The following is an 18,775-nucleotide window of genomic DNA, read 5'->3' on the forward strand; positions in this document are numbered from 1 at the left end:
GGCAGTGCTGGGGCAGGGAGAGGGCATGGCAGTGCTGGGGCAGGGAGAGGGCATGGCAGTGCTGGGGCAGGGAGAGGACATGGCAGTGCTGGGGCAGGGAGAAGACATGGCAGTGCTGGGGCAGGGAGAGGACATGGCAGTGCTGGGGCAGGGAGAGGACATGGCAGTGCTGGGGCAGGGAGAGGACATGGCAGTGCTGGGGCAGGGAGAGGACATGGCAGTGCAGGGGCAGGGAGAGGACATGGCAGTGCTGGGGCAGGGAGAGGACATGGCAGTGCTGGGGCAGGGAGAGGACATGGCAGTGCTGGGGCAGGGAGAGGACATGGCAGTGCTGGGGAAGGGAGAGGACATGGCAGTGCTGGGGCAGGGAGAGGACATGGCAGTGCTGGGGCAGGGAGAGGACATGGCAGTGCTGGGGCAGGGAGAAGACATGGCAGTGCTGGGGCAGGGAGAAGACATGGCAGTGCTGGGGCAGGGAAAGGGCATGGCAGTGCTGGGGCAGGGAGAGGACATGGCAGTGCTGGGGCAGGGAGAGGACATGGCAGTGTTGGGGCAGGGAGAGGACATGGCAGTGCAGCTGTAGTGAGGAGTACAGGGAGGACTATCACTGCTGTGGCTTCAGGACACTGGGAAAGCTGGCGGCATGCAGTATGCATGCTACCCAGCTTTTTCAGTCTCCTAAAGAGTGTTGCTTTTACACTCCCATAAGGTTTAGGTAGGAAGATCAGGAAACGCCAGATATTCAGCTGGTATAACAAATAAATGGAAAGCTAATAAAGATCAGTTCGCAATGATCATCATGTGACAGTGTCAGTACTTTTCCGGAAATAAGCATCCTGTATGTAAATATATGAGACACGTGCATCTGGATAAACCCTTAGACTAGTCATTGGAAATAAAACATGAATTTCTAGCTGTAAACCCACAGTTTACATTACAGAAAACCAAAGAACTTTGCTCCAGGGAATGCTCTGATTTCTCCAGAGAACATCAGCAGCCCAAATAAACAGAACTGGTTATTTGAATGATTGTTAGTTTAATGTATCGGTCATATAAACAAGTCATCTGCCTTTAGCAGTTAACAGTAATCTGTCACACGGGACAAAAACATTTTATTCCAACTGTTTCTATGATATTTGTCTCAAAATAAAATGTCTCTACTTCATATTGTAGTAAGTAAGGAACAATAATACACTTCTCAAAAAAAAATAAAGGGAACACTTAAACAACACAATGTAACTCCAAGTCAATCACACTTCTGTGAAATCACACTGTCCACTCCTTCCTATGCTTCCTGGCTAATGTTTTGGTCAATTTTGAATGCTAGCAGTGCTTTCACTCTAGTGGTAGCATGAGACGGAGTCTTCAACCTACCCAAGTGTCTCAGGTAATGCAGCTCATCCAGGATGGCACATCAATGCGAGCTGTGGCAAGAAGGTTTGCTGTGTCTGTCAGCGTAGTGTCCAGAGCATGAAGGTGCTACCAGGAGACAGGCCAGTACATCAGGAGACGTGGAGGAGGCCTAGGAGGGCAACAACCCAGCAGCAGGACCGCTACCTCCGCCTTTGTGCAAGGAGGAGCAGGAGGAGCACTACCAGAGCCCTGCAAAATGACCTCCAGCAGGCCACAAATGTGCATGTGTCCACTCAAACAACAGAAACTGACTCCATGAGGGTGGTATGAGGGCCCGACATCCACAGGTGGGGGTTGTGCTTACAGCCCAACACCGTGCAGGACATTTGGCATTTGCCAGAGAACACCAAGATTGGCAAATTTGCCACTGGCGCCCTGTGCTCTTCACAGATGAAGGCAGGTTCACATTGAGCACATGTGACAGACGTGACAGAGTCTGAAGACGCTGTGGAGAACGTTCTGCTGCCTGCAGCATCCTCCAGCATGACCGGTTTGGCGGTGGGTCAGTAATGGTGTGGGGTGGCATTCCTTTGGGGGGCCGCACAGCCTTCCATGTGCTTGCCAGAGGGAGCCTGACTGCCAATAGGTACCGAGATGAGATCCTCAGACCCCTTGTGAGACCATATGCTGGTGCGGTTGGCCCTGGGTTCCTCCTAATGCAAGACAATGCTAGACCTCATGTGGCTGGAGTGTGTCAGCAGTTCCTGCAAGAGGAAGGCATTGATGCTATGGACTGGCCTGTTCCCCAGACCTGAATCCGATTGATCACATCTGGGACATCATGTCTCACTCCATCCACCAATGCCACATTGCACCGCAGACTTTCCAGGAGTTGGAGGATGCTTTAGTCCAGGTCTGGGAGGACATCCCTCAGGATACCATCCACCACCTCATCAGGAGCATGTCCAGGCATTGTAGGGAGGTCATACGGGCACATGGAGGTCACACACACTACTGGGCCGAATTTTGACTTGTTTTAAGGACATTACATCAAAGTTGGATCAGCCTGTAGTTGGTTTTCCACTTTGATTTTGAGTGTGACTCCATATCCAGACCTCCGTGGGTTGATAAATTTGATTTCTATTGATAATTTCTGTGTGATTTTGTAGTCAGCACATTCAACTATGTAAAGGCGAAAGAATTTCATACGATTAGTTCATTCATTCAGATCTAGGATGTGTTATCTTAGTGTTCCCTTAATTTTTTTGAGCAGTGTATTAACCCTACTCTGTGGATTACATAAACCAATGGATGGGATGGATTGCTTATTTTTATTTTCTACTCTGTGAGGATATATGAATAAATATGTTACATATATCAGTATAAAGAACAAACCCTGAGACCCAACAGCTTTGAAAGTTCTTGTCTATGCAGCTGGTGACTGTCCATTGAGTATTAAAAGCTCACAGATACTAAAGCCATTCAGATACACATAAAACCACTGGGAGAATAATGGACTCCTCCACCTGCTGCATTTTCTTTCACCATAAACATTTATGACATAGAAATAGGATGTGGTATAAATGCTTATGGGTGGGGTCCAATCTCTGGAAACCCCACTGATTCCAAGAATGGCAATCCAACTCAACCCTATTTAGAGAGGAGAGAATACACTCTTTATTGCCCTTTCAATATGTAATAAATGTTCATTGTGGGAAAACCTTATTACAGGAAGTGAACTGGTTTTACTGATCTGGCAGATATTGATGGGGGAGAGAAAGCTCATACGTGATGGAGTTTAACATTTTGTTCTTAGGGAAATAAGCCAATAGAGGAGTCTGGCAGTGGTTTACCCCTCATATCTCCATTGAGACCAAATATGTTGGGTCGGGGAACAACAGAGGGCTGTCAGACAAACAAACTTCAGCTGACAGCCACTGAGACTGTATCGGTACCTGAAAGGGATATTTTGGTGTTCTAAAATGATTGATATATTGCTGGCCCTCTTGGCCAGTGCATGGCCGAGTGGACAAAATGCCTTAGACTACTTCCCTTTTTTGGGGGAAAATAATTAATAATATATACCTGATATATTGACTAGAACCAAAAAGTAAGTGTATACAGTTAATAGATTTCAATAGAGCCAACAGTAGAACAAACAATCTCTTTAGCACCACCTATAGGTGATTTCCCTGTAGGAGAGTTATTTTGTATATTCTCTTTCTATGGGGTAACAATACGTGTTACTATCTGGATTTGTACAACTACATGCAAAGAGCCAACAACCAATAGAGAAAGTTTTTGTCTAAATTTTATGTGGCAAAAAAGCCCAAAAATGCTATTTTCCAGTGGGACTGAAATTGGAAGCATGTGGGGGTACAGTAGAAAAAGTATGCACCTCTATAAAACACCATTATTACAGCTCCATGCTAAACAACGTTGCAATATATCTCAAGTGCCTAAACCCCTATAGAGGCCACTGACAGATGCGGATTGCATAGGCAGACAATGGGGGAGATGATTTAAGAAGGGAGTAGTAGGACCCCCCCCCCCCCCCCCAATTGTATACTTTGGAAGCAATATTTTTTAGATACAGTAGCACAGTGGGTAGTGTCTTTTAAACCCAAAAAAAACACATTCAGAAAACTGTAAGTAAAATGCATGCATCTTTTGAAAAGTGCATGTGTTTTGCTGTTTTGATCAATGATAATGATTTGCAATGTTCAAAAACGTGTTCTCAAAAAATGAACACGTTTTTACTCTGCAAATATGCTACATGTAATGGCACCCTCATTTGGAAAGTTCTGGACTAACAGGTGAAGTCTGCTCCGAGTTGTTCTCTTTCCTTTTTGCTTCTCTTAAGACCACCATAAAGAGTTTTCCAGCCGCAACTCCTTTCTGCAGAATTGCTGGACAAACATCTTAGAGTCTTTACTTTTCCAGTGCCATTCTTACCTCTATACAAACCCCATCTCCAGGGCTCCTCATACATATAATGCCCCCCCCCCTAAAAGTGAAAACAACCATAGTGCCCTCACTGTAGGTAGAGTACACAAGCAGACCCTCAATTACCGTATATACTCGAGTATAAGCCGAGTTTTTCAGCACGATTTTTCGTGCTGAAAACACCCCCCTCGGCTTATACTTGAGTGAACTCTCCACCTGCAGTGGTCTTCAACCTGCGGACCGCCAGAGGTTTCAAAACTACAACTCCCAGCAAGCCCGGGCAGCCATCGGCTGTCCGGGCTTGCTGGGAGTTGTAGTTTTGAAACCTCCGGAGGTCCACAGGTTGAAGACCACTGCGGCCTTCGACATCATCCAGCCCCCTCTCACCCCCCTTTAGTTCTGTACAGTACTCACCTCCGCTCGGCGCTGGTCCGGTGCTGCAGGGCTGTCCGGTGAGGAGGTCGTCCGGTGGGATAGTGGTTCCGGGCTGCTATCTTCACCGGGGAGGCCTCTTCTAAGCGCTTCGGGCCCGGCCCCAGAATAGTCACGTTGCCTTGACAACGACGCAGAGGTACGTTCATTGCCAACGTACTTCTGCGTCATTGTCAAGGCAACGCCTCTATTCCAGGCCCGAAGCGCAGAGAAGAGGCGCCCCCAGTGAAGATAGCAGCCCGGAACCACTATCCCACCGGACCACCTCCTCTCCGGACAGCCCTGCAGCACCGGACCAGCGCCGAGCGGAGGTGAGTACTGTACAGAACTAAAGGGGGGTGAGAGGGGGCTGGATGATGTCGAAGGCCGCAGTGGTCTTCAACCTGCGGACCTCCGGAGGTTTCAAAACTACAACTCCCAGCAAGCCAGGACAGCCGATGGCTGCCCGGGCTTGCTGGGAGTTGTAGTTTTGAAACCTCTGGAGGTCCGCAGGTTGAAGACCACTGAGGGCGGATGATGAGAAGAGGATGATGAAGGGGGGGGGGGGTGGTTTGGGATGATGACAAGAGGATGATGAAGGGGGGTGTGTGGGATGATTACAAGGGGATGATGAAGGGGGGGTGTGGGATGATTACAAGGAGATGATGAAGGGGGGTGGGGATGATGAAAAGGAGATGATGAAGGGGGGTGGGGATGATGACAAGGAGATGATGAAGGGGGGTGGGGATGATGACAAGGGGATGATGAAGGGGGGATGTGTGGGATGATGACAAGGGGATGATGACAGGTGATGATGATGAGGTTCTGGATGATGACAGGCGGTGATGATGATGAGGATGTTAATGACGGGTCTGGATGATGACAGGGGGGGATGATGTATTTCCCACCCTAGGCTTATACTCGAGTCAATAACTTTTCCTGGGATTTTGGGTTGAAATTAGGGGTCTCGGCTTATACTCGGGTCGGCTTATACTCGAGTATATACGGTAAATAGTTGGACCCAAATTAGGAATGATAAGAAGACCACTCATTAGGGAGATAGGCATATCCCCAAGTAGGTAGACAGGCAGACCCCTTCAGTGGGTACAGTACACAGTCACAGTCAGCCTGCCCTATTAAATAGTAGGACTTCCCATTAAGAACATAAGGAGCACACTCGTTAGATTGACAGGCAGATCCCCTAGTAGTTAGATAGGCAGCCCCCTCCCCCAATTAAATAGGTGAAAGATAAGGAAACCACTCATTAGGTAGACCCCAGTATGTAGATGGGTATACCCCCAGTAAGACAAGTACAGCACCTCCCAGTATGCTCATAGGCAGACCCTCAGCAGAAAGCTAAGCAGAAACACTCAATCAGGTATATAGGAAGACCTCCCCCCCCAGTAGGTAGATGCTGTGAGAATATCTAGCCAAGATGCCTACTGGTGTAGGCAGGGTCAGAAACACAGGTACAGTAGACAGGATCAGGAACTCAGGTTCAGAAGACAGGGTTCAGGGACCTTAGCAATACAGGAAACATAACCTTGCTAATGCATTAGGCAACAGGTATAGCAGGTTTATATAGGGAGTGCCAGGCAGGGATTGGAGGAGGACTCATTAAGGAGTTCACACTGTCTCTATAAGATTCAGCCATTGCTCACAGGCGGACCCTAGTGGACAATACAGGAACTGCAGCAGGAGACACTCCAGAGCAGGGAGACCAGGAAGCACAGCAGTAACATGGCACAAAAGAAGTCGCCTGACGCTGGTAACAACCAGGACGCACGGTATGCTGGTGGTTGCCAACCAGCAGCATTACAGAGTTTAAAGGGGTACTCCGTTCCCCAAGTGTTCAGAACATTTTGTTCCGAATGTTTGGAGGGGGGGGGGGGGGGGTTGTGACATCACGGCAAAGCCCCTCATGATGTCACATTCCCCTCAATGCAAGTCTATGGGAGGGGGGTGTAGTGTGACGTCACAACCCAAGCCGCCCGCACCCAGTGTTCTAAACGAACGCTGGGTGCTGCACAAAGATTGCGGGGGTGCCAGCGGCAGGACCCCCGTGATCAGACATCTTATCCCCTATCCTTTAGATAGGGGATAAAATGCCTAGGGGCGGAGTACCCCTTTAAGCATTCATGGGATAGGCATAAGGCTATGCTTCATATAAGATAGAGCAAGGAACTATTTATGGTATTTAGAATATTGGGCAGACTAGATGGACTGAACAGTTCATATCTGCCAACACTTTCTATGTTTCTAAACAGGAATTGTCCCAGTAGGTAGACAGGCACACCATTTCCCAGTAAGAAGTAAGAAGCACATCCCCCTTATTAGGCAGACCTCCCAGTAGTTAAGCAGGCATATCCCCTCAATTAGGTAAATATGCAAATACACTATTAGGTCAGGCAGATCTGATAGATAGTCCCCCATTCCCCATTGCTTAGACAGCCCCCTCCCACTAAATACGTAGACAGAGGCCCCCCCCCCCCCTGCCTACCCTCCCAGTGAAAATAATGCATTTTGCACACACACACACACACAAAAAAAGGAAACAAAAACATTGCTGCTCACCTTAACCCTGCTGGGCTGGTGGCCCATCTTTCTCCAGTTCAGGGTCCTCTTTATTGTTGTCACACATGTAGTTGAAAGCTGTTAGTTGCATCCTTTTTCCATTAGGTGAGGCAGGGTACCAATTGTTTCCTGTTCTTACATAGTTTTCAATTTTGTTGTGCTGGTGTTAGTGGGCCCAGTGCAGGTGCACCTTTTGCACCTATTAGTAAAGCGATCATGGAAATGATGGAAATGGAGCAACAGTAACTAACAAATAAAAAACTAAAGTAAAAATGGTAAGTTCCTTAGATAACTTCAACAAAGGGCTCATACATACCTTAGAGGCATCTACAATAGGGTACATGTAATAATTAACAGTATTTTGTATAGCACCAACATATTCTTACATCACTCACATCAGTCCCTGTCCCCTTAAAGGATTGATTGTCTGATTGCAGAGATAACATGATCTGCCCCTGGGGACCCCCGCGATCTTTCCTGCAGCACCCCAATTTCTCAGCTGCACATTTATCCAACCAATCCTCCAACTCCTGAAATGTTGCACCATATATATATATATATATATATATATATATATATATCAGTGTTTCCCAACCAGAGTGGCTCCAACTGTTGCAAAACTACAACTCCCAGCATGCCCGGACAGCCGTTGGCTGTGCGGGCATGCTGGGTGTTGTAGTTTTGCAACAGCTGGAAGCACCTTGGTTGGGAAACATTAACCTATACTATAGACTACTATATACTCCAACATGCTGGGAGTTGTAGTTTTGCATCAGCTGGAGGCATCCCTGGTTGGGAAACATTGACCTATACTATAGACTACTGTATAGTCCAACATGCTGGGAGTTGTAGTTTTGCATCAGCTGGAGGCACCCCTGGTTGGGAAACACTGACCTATACTATAGACTACTATATAGTCCAACATGCTGGGTGTTGTAGTTTTCGTTTGGGGCAGCTGCTGAGCCACAGGCTGTATCAGGGCATGCTGGGAGTTATAGTTAGTAACTAACTGCAATTCCCGAATTTAAAAAAAAGCGATCAAAAAGTCACATCCAAACAAAAATGGTACTGTTAAAAACTACAGATCGGGGCGCAAAAAATGAGCCCTCATACGGGCTCGTATAAGGAGAAATTAAAGGGGTAGTCCAGTGGTGAAAAATGTATCCCCTATCCTAAGGATAGGTGATAAGTTTGAGATCGCGGGGGGTCCGACCGCTGGGGCCCCCTGCGATCTCTCTGTACGGGGCCCCGGCTCTCCACCTGAGCGGGTGTCGACCCCCGCACGAAGCGGCGGCCGACACGCCCCCTCAATACATCTCAATGGCAGAGTCGGAGATTGCCGAAGGCAGCGCTTCGGCTCTGCCATAGAGTTGTATTGAGGGGGCGTGTCGGCCGCCGCTTCGTGCGGAGGTCGACACGCCCCCTTCCCCGCGGGCTGTCGGGGCTCCATACAGGAGATCGCAGGGGGCCCCAGCAGTCGGACCCCCCGCGATCTGCAACTTATCCCCTATCCTTAAGATAGGGGATAAGTTGTTAACCACTGAGTCACCACTGGACTACTCCTTTAAAAAGCTATAGGGGTCAGAATAGGACAAAAATTTTCCCTGCAGAAGTGTATCCTGTAATGTGACGCAAATTTAATTAATTATGCAAATTAGCATGGCCGGTGCTTTTAGGTGAAGGTCATAGTCACCTGAATGTGTGCCAGTGGGCAATAGATTCACAGTGACTCCTCTTTCCAACCCATTCCTTGGTATCAGAAGCATAGAGCACATTTATACAGATTTCAATGGACTCCCGGAGCTAGTGGCCCTTGGCATCTATGCAGGTTTGCCTGGTCATATGTCCTGGCACACAGTCCAGAGCACCATGCTTTTGTTGTAGCCATCACTATTAGGGAGTGTGTCTGCCCCCCACTGCTCACAGCAGTCCAGATCCTGACCACCATAGTTTTAGTCCTGACCCAGAGCCCAATAATAAGCGTTGTGGCTAAGATCAAGTGTAATATCTGTTCTTATCAGTTTACGCCGGTGACCCGAAGCGCCGGTATTAAGCTGGTGGGGATGGGTGCTGCATGGTAGGAGGCAGGTGTACCAGGGCGTTCCTGGGCTCGTTCTGAGGAATCAGCTCGACGGCAGCCCTGATGTGACCTGTTTCCTCCGGGTCTCGCCATGAGGTAGAGGGGTGTAGAGCCGAGGTACTTCTGTGCCTCGGGGAGTGGTGACCCTGAGGTGCCGAAACTCACTGGGTGTTATAGCTCGCTGAGTGAACGCACTGCACCATTACTCTTCACCTTCGGCACTCACCCTTGGTATCCCGGCCTTCTGGCTAGGATCCGGGAAATTTTTATAGATCCGTCTGGATGACTGGGCAGTATATCTGAACTTATCCACTTATTTATTTTTTGTGTTTTGTCACTGTGCCACTTTTTCGTGTTGTTTGTACACAGGATTTGTCAGGATGTGGTAGCCCTTCTGGCGGTCTAGGGGAGGTGTGTGTGGCCATTAGGTTTCTCACCTCCCTCCAACCCCTGGGCATCTTGGCTTTGGTCAAGATGCCACCAGCAAACGGCTCCTTGGCTGATACTTTGGCTAACGCCTAGGTTGAAGCCAGGAGCATTTTCGGCCCCTTAGTAGCTTCGGGGAAAAGGGGCATCGAACCTGGATCCTTACAGGTGCCTTTTGGCCCTGAGGTGAAGGGTAGGTTTGTTGGGGGGCCACTCTCCTGTAGGAGAAGGGCTTAGCGATAGACCGCATCCTTTGTGCACTTTTTTTGTGTGACACGTTTGCACTTTTTCTTGCACTTTGGGTGATAGAGAGCAGTAGAGGGCTGGTAGACCCCTGGGCATCTTGGCTTTGGCCGAGATGCCACCAGTATACGGCTCCTTGGTTGAAGCCAGGGGCATTTGTGGCCCCCTTAGTAGCTTCGTCGAAAAGGGGCATCGAACCTGGATCCTTACAGATGCCTTTTGGCCTGTAGGTGAAGGGTAGGTTTGTTGGGGGGCCTCTCTCCTGTCGGAGAAGGGCTTAGCAATAGACCGCATCCTTTGTGCACGTTTTTTTAGTGTGACCCGTTTGCACTTTTCCTTGCACTTTGGGTGATAGAGAGCAGTAGAGGGCTGGTAGACCCCTGGGCATCTTGGCTTTGGCCGAGATGCCACCAGTATACGGCTCCTTGATTGAAGCCAGGGGCATTTGTGGCCCCCTTAGTAGCTTCGTCGAAAAGGGGCATCGAACCTGGATCCTTACAGGTGCCTTTTGGCCCGGAGGTGAAGGGTAGGTTTGTTGGGGGGCCTCTCTGCTGTAGGAGAAGGGCTTAGCATAGACCGCATCCTTTGTGCACGTTTTTTTAGTGTGACCCGTTTGCGCTTTTCCTTGCACTTTGGGTGATAGAGAGCAGTAGAGGGCTGGTAGATAAAGTTGTAGTGTCTTCCTCCATCCATGTCATGTAGCAGCAGGTCACATCTAATGGCTGCAGTGCCGCCCATCCTCTTAGTGTGTCACAGCAGGAGATGAGGGGCTCAGTGTCTGTGGATGATGATGCAGCCTCCAGATCTATGTGCATCTATGGATCACTGCGGGTCAGAAGATGCCACATGTCCATCTGTCTGTCTAGGTCTATGTGTCTGATTCCCCAATAAGTGTCCATCCACACATTATAGGACCCCACTATGCTCCCTCCCCTGTCCCTGGAGGAGCTGCAGAGGCTGCAGACATGGCTTTATTGTACAGGTTGTAATGTGATGGGGGATGGAAGGAAGAAGCTGTAGACAAGGACTGAGCAGAGTGACACTTCCCCATAGAGGAAGCAGCAGAAGAAGGCGACCATGTGTGGTATCACCAGCAGCTGCCTGACCGTGTGCTGTGATCTCCATCCCTGCAGCTGTGACAAGGCTGGGGGGCTGCAGCACACTGGATAGACCCCCGGCTCCATTCTGCGGGGTCACTGACTCCGCTCACCCCACCCTCCTTCCACCTGAAGACTATGCGCCCATCCTGCCCGCCAACCTGAGCTGCAGCCTCTTCACACTAGTCACCGACCAAGATCCATAACCGCATCCACTGAGGCAGCAGAAGACGTGTCACCCACCGGGAGACACCACCAAGGCTTCCTCCAGCCCCAGGGGACACCAGGCTCCCCCACCATGACAACATCACACGGGGGAGGCGGCATTTAAAAAAGATATAGAAAAATAACTAAGTATCGGCCATGATCGCTCGGCGCTGTGGTGTGCGGTGCGGTGCGTTTCTCTAGCGCCGGCATTACCTGGAGGACTGGTGAGGGTGGAGAGCCTGGGCTGCGGGGGGCTCCTCCATCATCAGGGGCTCTACCGGGGGGCTGCCTGCACGGCCTGCTGCTGGGGGTCCAGTCCTGGTCGGGGGGCTCAATCAGGAAGAGACAGGGATCACCCCGAGACTGGGAGCCTATGGAAGGGGCTCAGCCTCCACATTGCCGTGTTCTCGGTAAGTCTACAAATATATCTTTATATCCTAATGGTAATGGGATTGTGGAACTACAACTCCCAACAAAATCTTTATACCCTAATGGTAATGGGATTGTGGAACTACAACTCCCAACATAATCTTTATACCCTAATGGTAATGGGATTGTGGAACTACAACTCCCAACATAATCTTTAAACCCTAATGGTAATGGGATTGTGGAACTACAACTCCCAACATAATCTTTATACCCTAATGGTAATGGGATTGTGGAACTACAACTCCCAACATAATCTTTATACCCTAATGGTAATGGGATTGTGGAACTACAACTCCCAACATAATCTTTATACCCTAATGGTAATGGGATTGTGGAACTACAACTCCCAACATAATCTTTATAACCTAATGGTAATGGGATTGTGGAACTACAACTCCCAACATAATCTTTATACCCTAATGGTAATGGGATTGTGGAACTACAACTCCCAACATAATCTATATACCCTAATGGTAATGGGATTGTGGAACTACAACTCCCAACATAATCTTTATACCCTAATGGTAATGGGATTGTGGAACTACAACTCCCAACATAATCTTTATACCCTAATGGTAATGGGATTGTGGAGCTACAACTCCCAACATAATCTATATACCCTAATGGTAATGGAATTGTGGAGCTACAGCTCCCAACATCATATTTATACCCTAATGGTAATGGAATTGTGGAACTACCACTCCCAACATAATCGTTATACCCTATTGGTAATGGAATTGTGGAACTACCACTCCCAACATAATCTTTATACCCTAATGGTAATGGAATTGTGGAACTACCACTCCCAACATAATCTTTATACCCTAATGGTAATGGGATTGTGGAACTACAACTCCCAACATAATCTTTATACCCTAATGGTAATGGGATTGTGGAACTACAACTCCCAACATAATCTATATACCCTAATGGTAATGGGATTGTGGAACTACAACTCCCAACATAATCTTTATACCCTAATGGTAATGGGATTGTGGAACTACAACTCCCAACATAATCTTTATACCCTAATGGTAATGGGATTGTGGAGCTACAACTCCCAACATAATCTATATACCCTAATGGTAATGGAATTGTGGAGCTACAACTCCCAACCTAATCTTTATACCCTAATGGTAATGGAATTGTGGAGCTACAGCTCCCAACATCATATTTATACCCTAATGGTAATGGAATTGTGGAACTACCACTCCCAACATAATCGTTATACCCTAATGGTAATGGAATTGTGGAACTACCACTCCCAACATAATCTTTATACCCTAATGGTAATGGAATTGTGGAACTACCACTCCCAACATAATCTTTATACCCTAATGGTAATGGGATTGTGGAACTACAACTCCCAACATAATCTTTATACCCTAATGGTAATGGGATTGTGGAACTACAACATCCAACATAATCTTTATACCCTAATGGTAATGGGATTGTGGAACTACAACTCCCAACATAATCTTTATACCCTAATGGTAATGGAATTGTGGAGCTACAACTCCCAACATAATCTTTATACCCTAATGGTAATGGAATTAAGGAACTACAACTCCCAACATAATCTTTATACCCTAATGGTAATGGGATTGTGGAACAACAACTCCCAACATAATCTTTATACCCTAATGGTGATGGAATTGTTGAAGTACAACTCCTAACAGAATCTTTATACCCCAATGGTAATGGAATTGTGGAACTACAACTCCCAACCTAATCTTTATACCCTAATGGTAATGGAATTGTGGAGCTACAGCTACCAACATCATATTTATACCCTAATGGTAATGGAATTGTGGAACTACAACTCCCAACATAGTCTTTATACCCTAGAGGTAATGGAATTGTGGAACTACCACTCCCAACATAATCTTTATACCCTAATGGTAATGGGATTGTGGAACTACAACTCCCAACATAATCTTTATACCCTAATGGTAATGGGATTGTGGAACTACAACATCCAACATAATCTTTATACCCTAATGGTAATGGGATTGTGGAACTACAACTCCCAACATAATCTTTATACCCTAATGGTAATGGAATTGTGGAACTACAACTCCCAACAGAATCTTTATACCCTAATGGTAATGGAATTGTGGAACTACAACTCCCAACATAATCTTTATACCCTAATGGTAATGGAATTGTGGAGCTATATCTCCCAACATAATCTTTATACCCTAATGGTAATGGAATTGTGGAACTACAACTCCCAACAGAATCTTTATACCCTAATGGTAATGGGATTGTGGAACTACAACTCCCAACATAATCTTTATACCCTAATGGTGATGGAATTGTTGAAGTACAACTCCCAACAGAATCTTTATACCCCAATGGTAATGGAATTGTGGAACTACAACTCCCAACCTAATCTTTATACCCTAATGGTGATGGAATTGTGGAGCTACAGCTCCCAACATCATATTTATACCCTAATGGTAATGGAATTGTGGAACTACAACTCCCAACATAGTCTTTATACCCTAGAGGTAATGGAATTGTGGAACTACCACTCCCAACATAATCTTTATACCCTAATGGTAATGGGATTGTGGAACTACAACATCCAACATAATCTTTATACCCTAATGGTAATGGGATTGTGGAACTACAACTCCCAACATAATCTTTATACCCTAATGGTAATGGAATTGTGGAACTACAACTCCCAACATAATCTTTATACCCTAATGGTAATGGAATTGTGGAGCTACAACTCCCAACATAATCTTTATACCCTAATGGTAATGGAATTGTGGAGCTACAACTCCCAACATAATCTTTATACCCTAGAGGTAATGGAATTGTGGAACTACCACTCCCAACATAATCTTTATACCCTAATGGTAATGGGATTGTGGAACTACAACATCCAACATAATCTTTATACCCTAATGGTAATGGGATTGTGGAACTACAACTCCCAACATAATCTTTATACCCTAATGGTAATGGAATTGTGGAGCTATATCTCCCAACATAATCTTTATACCCTAATGGTAATGGAATTGTGGAGCTATATCTCCCAACATAATCTTTATACCCTAATAGTAATGGAATTGTGGAACTACAACTCCCAACAAAGATATGCCTTAAATGTGATGGTGATTTGACTTCTCACTAGGTGACATCTACATAGAGCAGTGCTCTCAAAAAGGGTGGACCTCCAGATGTTGCAAAACTACAACTCCCAACATTCATATGCGATAGGGATCTGACTTTTCACTAGGTGAAATCTACATAGAGCAGTGGTCTCCAAAGTGTGGACCTCCAGATGTTGCAAAATTACAAATCCCAGCATGCCCAGACAGCCGTTGGCTGTATCGGCATGCGTGTAGTTGTAGTTTTGCAACAACTGGGGGATCACAGATTGGTGACCACTGCTTTAGAACAATCTTGTTATCACTGGCATTGTGATTTGGTTGGAGACCACATCAGGGACTACATAGGGATTTAGATGAAAGTGAATATTATTATTACTTCTAGAACACAAGTAGTAAGGTGCTGGTACAGACCACTATAACACTCTGCCAGGGGTCTCTGTCCACATAGATTGTCTCCAGGCTGCACCATGTCCTCAGAGATCTATGTAAATGTCCTATGCTTATAGAGGACTATATGGTCCAGCCTATATGCCAGATGGATTACATTTATAGGAAGCCTTAAAGGGGTACTCCAGTGGAAAACTTTTTTTTTTTTTTTAATCAACTGGTGCCAAAAAGTTTAACAGATTTGTAAATTAGTTCTGTTTAAAAAAACATCTTAATCCTTCCAGTACTTATCAGCTGCTGAATATTTTTTTGGATTTCTTTTCTGTCTGACCACAGTGCTCTCTGCTGACACCTCTGTCCATTTTAGGAACTGTCCAGAGCAGCATATGTTTGCTATGGTGATTTTCTCCTGCTCTGCACAGTTCCTGATACGGACAGAGGTGTCAGCAGAGAGCACTGTGGTCAGAAAGAAAAGAAATCCAAAAAAAAAAGAATTTCCTCTGTAGTATTCAGCAGCCGATAAGCACTGGAAGGATTAAGATTTTTTAATAGAATTAATTTAGAAATCTGTTTAACTTTCTGGCACCAGTTGATTTAAAAAAAAAAAAATGTTTTCCACTGGAGTACCCCTTTAATTTACATACAGAACTTTCTATAGTTATGAAAACCACTGACAGGCCTACACAGAGTTGGGAGTCCATACATAACTGTAGTTTTGGTCATGCGGTGCCGACAGGTAGTGCAGGTGACACTGATGGCAACGGTACTTACCTTGTCCCGTTCCATGCATGGGATCTCTGGTAATCTCCGGGCCCGGCTTTGGGCATGGGCGGAGCTTAGTGACATCACCTCTGCTGTTGTCTGCTGGAGAACAGCAGCAGTGATGTCACTAAGCTCCGCCCATGCCCCAAGCCAGGCCCGGAGCTGAAGCTAACGGACAAGATTACAGAGATCCCCTGCACGGAACGGGACAAGGTAAGTACTGGTGTCACCAGTGTCACCTGCACTACCTGTCTATACTGATAGGTTAGTGCAGGTGACACTAGTGACAGATTTCCTTTAAGTTCCTGGCTGCCATAAGCCACAGGGGGCTAATGAAATGGCACAAGGCGGTGATAAAATTGCACAAGGGGGTGATGAACTGGCACGCGTGGTACTATTTCTAAAAGCTGTGACAAAATGTTTGTGGGAGCGGGCAGGATTGGGCAAACACCTTGCAGGAGCGGAAATCCAGAGGGATTAACAAAAAATACCCGCGCAGGGCTCTACATTGAAGCATGCCACTACCAACTATTTAACCCTTGCTTACATTGGCTGATGCTGACTGAGATTCTTCTCATTGGATAGTGCAGAGCTGACGGTGATGTCCCGCGTGTTCCAAATCCTTACTAAGTTCTATGTATTGAGGCTTCCCCCTCCCAGAGAAGTGTTGCCCGGCATTCATGAGGCTGCTGTCACTGTGGCACCTCTGGACCAGCAACAAAAGAGGAAAGGGTGGCGGATAAAGAGGGAGGATCGGGACTAGAGATGAGCGAACTTACAGTAAATTCGATTCATCACAAACTTCTCGGCTCGGCAGTTGATAACTTTTCCTGCATAAATTAGCTCATCTTTCAGGTGCTCCGGTGGGCTGGAAAAGGTGGATACAGTCCTAGGAAAGAGTCTCGAATCGAAGTTCAATCATCTCTAATCGGGACAAATGAGAAAGGCGGGGAGTTTACAGAGGATAGGATGGACCTTAAATAGGAAAATGTATGCTCTTAATAAAAAAAGGCAGGCAAATTAAGATTGCTGGGGTGCACCCCTGGCTCTGTGTAAGGTGCTTGGAGGATAGTTGGTATTTTGCTACTGGGACATAGATCAGGCACTGCCTACTGTAAAAGTGTCCACAGACATAGAGTGACTGATGGATGAAGGATTATTTGGCGGACATCAATCAGTCCAAATTCCCACATGTTCCTGGCTGTTGGAATCAATCCCAAAATGTTAGGATGCAGGTAATTTTTACTAGGAGTCACCCTATTTTTAAACTTTTTCACCAGGTCTCTTTATGAGATATAGTTGTCACCTTGTTTCCAGCAAAGGAATAAAGCTTTAAAAAAAAAAAAAAAAAAAATATATATATATATATATATATATATATATATATATATATATACACACATATATGAAATAATGGCCATTATCTATTGGAATAAGCTGAAAGATTCCAGCCTGCATACTTTACCTCCTTGTTCCTGACTGGGCCCTCCGCCATCCATGATCGAGATGGAATGTACAGCGGTACACATGACTACTTGATGCCGGATGGTGCCAGTACCCAGTGCAGGATTCCTGGAGCAATATGAGTAAGTATAGAGTCTGGTCTGAGGTCTGAATTATCTTTTCTTTTCCTTGAAGAGGTCTGGTATGTGGTCTAATCTTAAAATAGGGGTCTGCATATATCAGATTAATAGAGAAATAATGAGATACCAAAAAATAGATACATACATGGATATAGGTACAGATCATCTGTATAGAGAAAACATAAAAAGAAAATAAGTATTGCTGATGATTCCAGGTTCCATGTATTTAGACATAGCAGTGGGACAATGCATTAAACAACAAGTACACGACATCATTTTTTTTAGAATCTGTCCTTTTTTTTCCAGATGCCCACCTATTCCAGCAAATGATTATGGACATATGGCCTGAAGAGCTGCCAGCTGAATGCCAGGACTTGTTCACATAGGAGGACGTTACACTTTGGAGGCAGTATAAGAGACAAGGCTACAATGTGGAGCTTCATAGGCCTTATAACTGGTGTCACAATGTGATTCCTTGGGGCATCTCATTGAAAGTAATGGGAAATGCTGCCTTAAAGGACCAAATATTATTGATTTACTATGATATTCAGCATTTTTGTCAACGGTGAAAACATATCATTTGATCACTACTCTTAGGATTTCTCAGTGCCAAATTCTTCTCCACTCACTCAAACCACTTGTTCCGCCATTGTTATTCCCGCTTAATACTGGCGGAAAAGATTCTAGTGCCTGCATTTTTCTTCTTCTTTTTGCCATGTCACGTCCACGCATCCTTCAGTCAGTTAGTGGTCAAAATTTTGGAGGTCAAGGAGCTCCTCCAAGAGTTGTGGTCTGGGAATGGTTGAATGAGCATGGACGTTGGAGACCATATACTGCCACTGTTTGTCATCATATTGAGAATGCTTTACGAGAAGATGGAAGGGGACAAGTGGCATTAGGGCAAGTGGACACACAGCTAACTCCATATGTCATTGATCTCCAGACTATGCATCAATACCGCCAGGACACAGGTAATATTCATATAAAAGATTTTCATTGCTCAAGGAACAAAATGATTTTTAAATCATAGTGAAGTAAAAATGTTATGGAAAAAAATGAATGCCATGGTATATTTAGAGTGCTTTTGCACTGCTGCTCTGTTAGCATTGCTGTTATCAAGAATTTTAAGGTGGTGCCCAAGACCCAATG

General features: G+C 45.9%; 2 protein-coding genes across 3 annotated transcripts in view; one reads left to right on the top strand and one right to left on the bottom strand.

Annotated features, from left to right (window-relative positions):
- The window catches only part of EMID1 (EMI domain containing 1), a 170,736-nt gene extending 158,995 nt beyond the window's left edge, over positions 1-11,741 (bottom strand). The window contains exon 1 of the mRNA XM_056528735.1: positions 11,551-11,741. Coding sequence (XP_056384710.1) covers positions 11,551-11,603 — 53 coding nt within the window. The 5' untranslated portion in view covers positions 11,604-11,741. The remainder of the gene's footprint in view (positions 1-11,550) is intronic.
- Positions 8,908-18,775, top strand: part of DTX1 (deltex E3 ubiquitin ligase 1) — a 61,262-nt gene continuing 51,394 nt past the window's right edge. The window contains exons 1-2 of one of the 2 annotated variants that reach the window (XM_056528730.1): positions 8,908-11,747; positions 17,933-18,597. In XM_056528730.1, coding sequence (XP_056384705.1) covers positions 18,342-18,597 — 256 coding nt within the window. In that variant the 5' untranslated portion in view covers positions 8,908-11,747; positions 17,933-18,341. Of the gene's footprint in view, positions 11,748-17,514; positions 17,630-17,932; positions 18,598-18,775 lie in introns of those variants that run through there. The other variant, XM_056528731.1, reaches the window with a different exon arrangement.

Source organism: Hyla sarda, chromosome 1 (genome assembly GCF_029499605.1).
Source record: "Hyla sarda isolate aHylSar1 chromosome 1, aHylSar1.hap1, whole genome shotgun sequence".
NCBI classification, from domain to species: Eukaryota; Metazoa; Chordata; class Amphibia; order Anura; family Hylidae; genus Hyla; species Hyla sarda.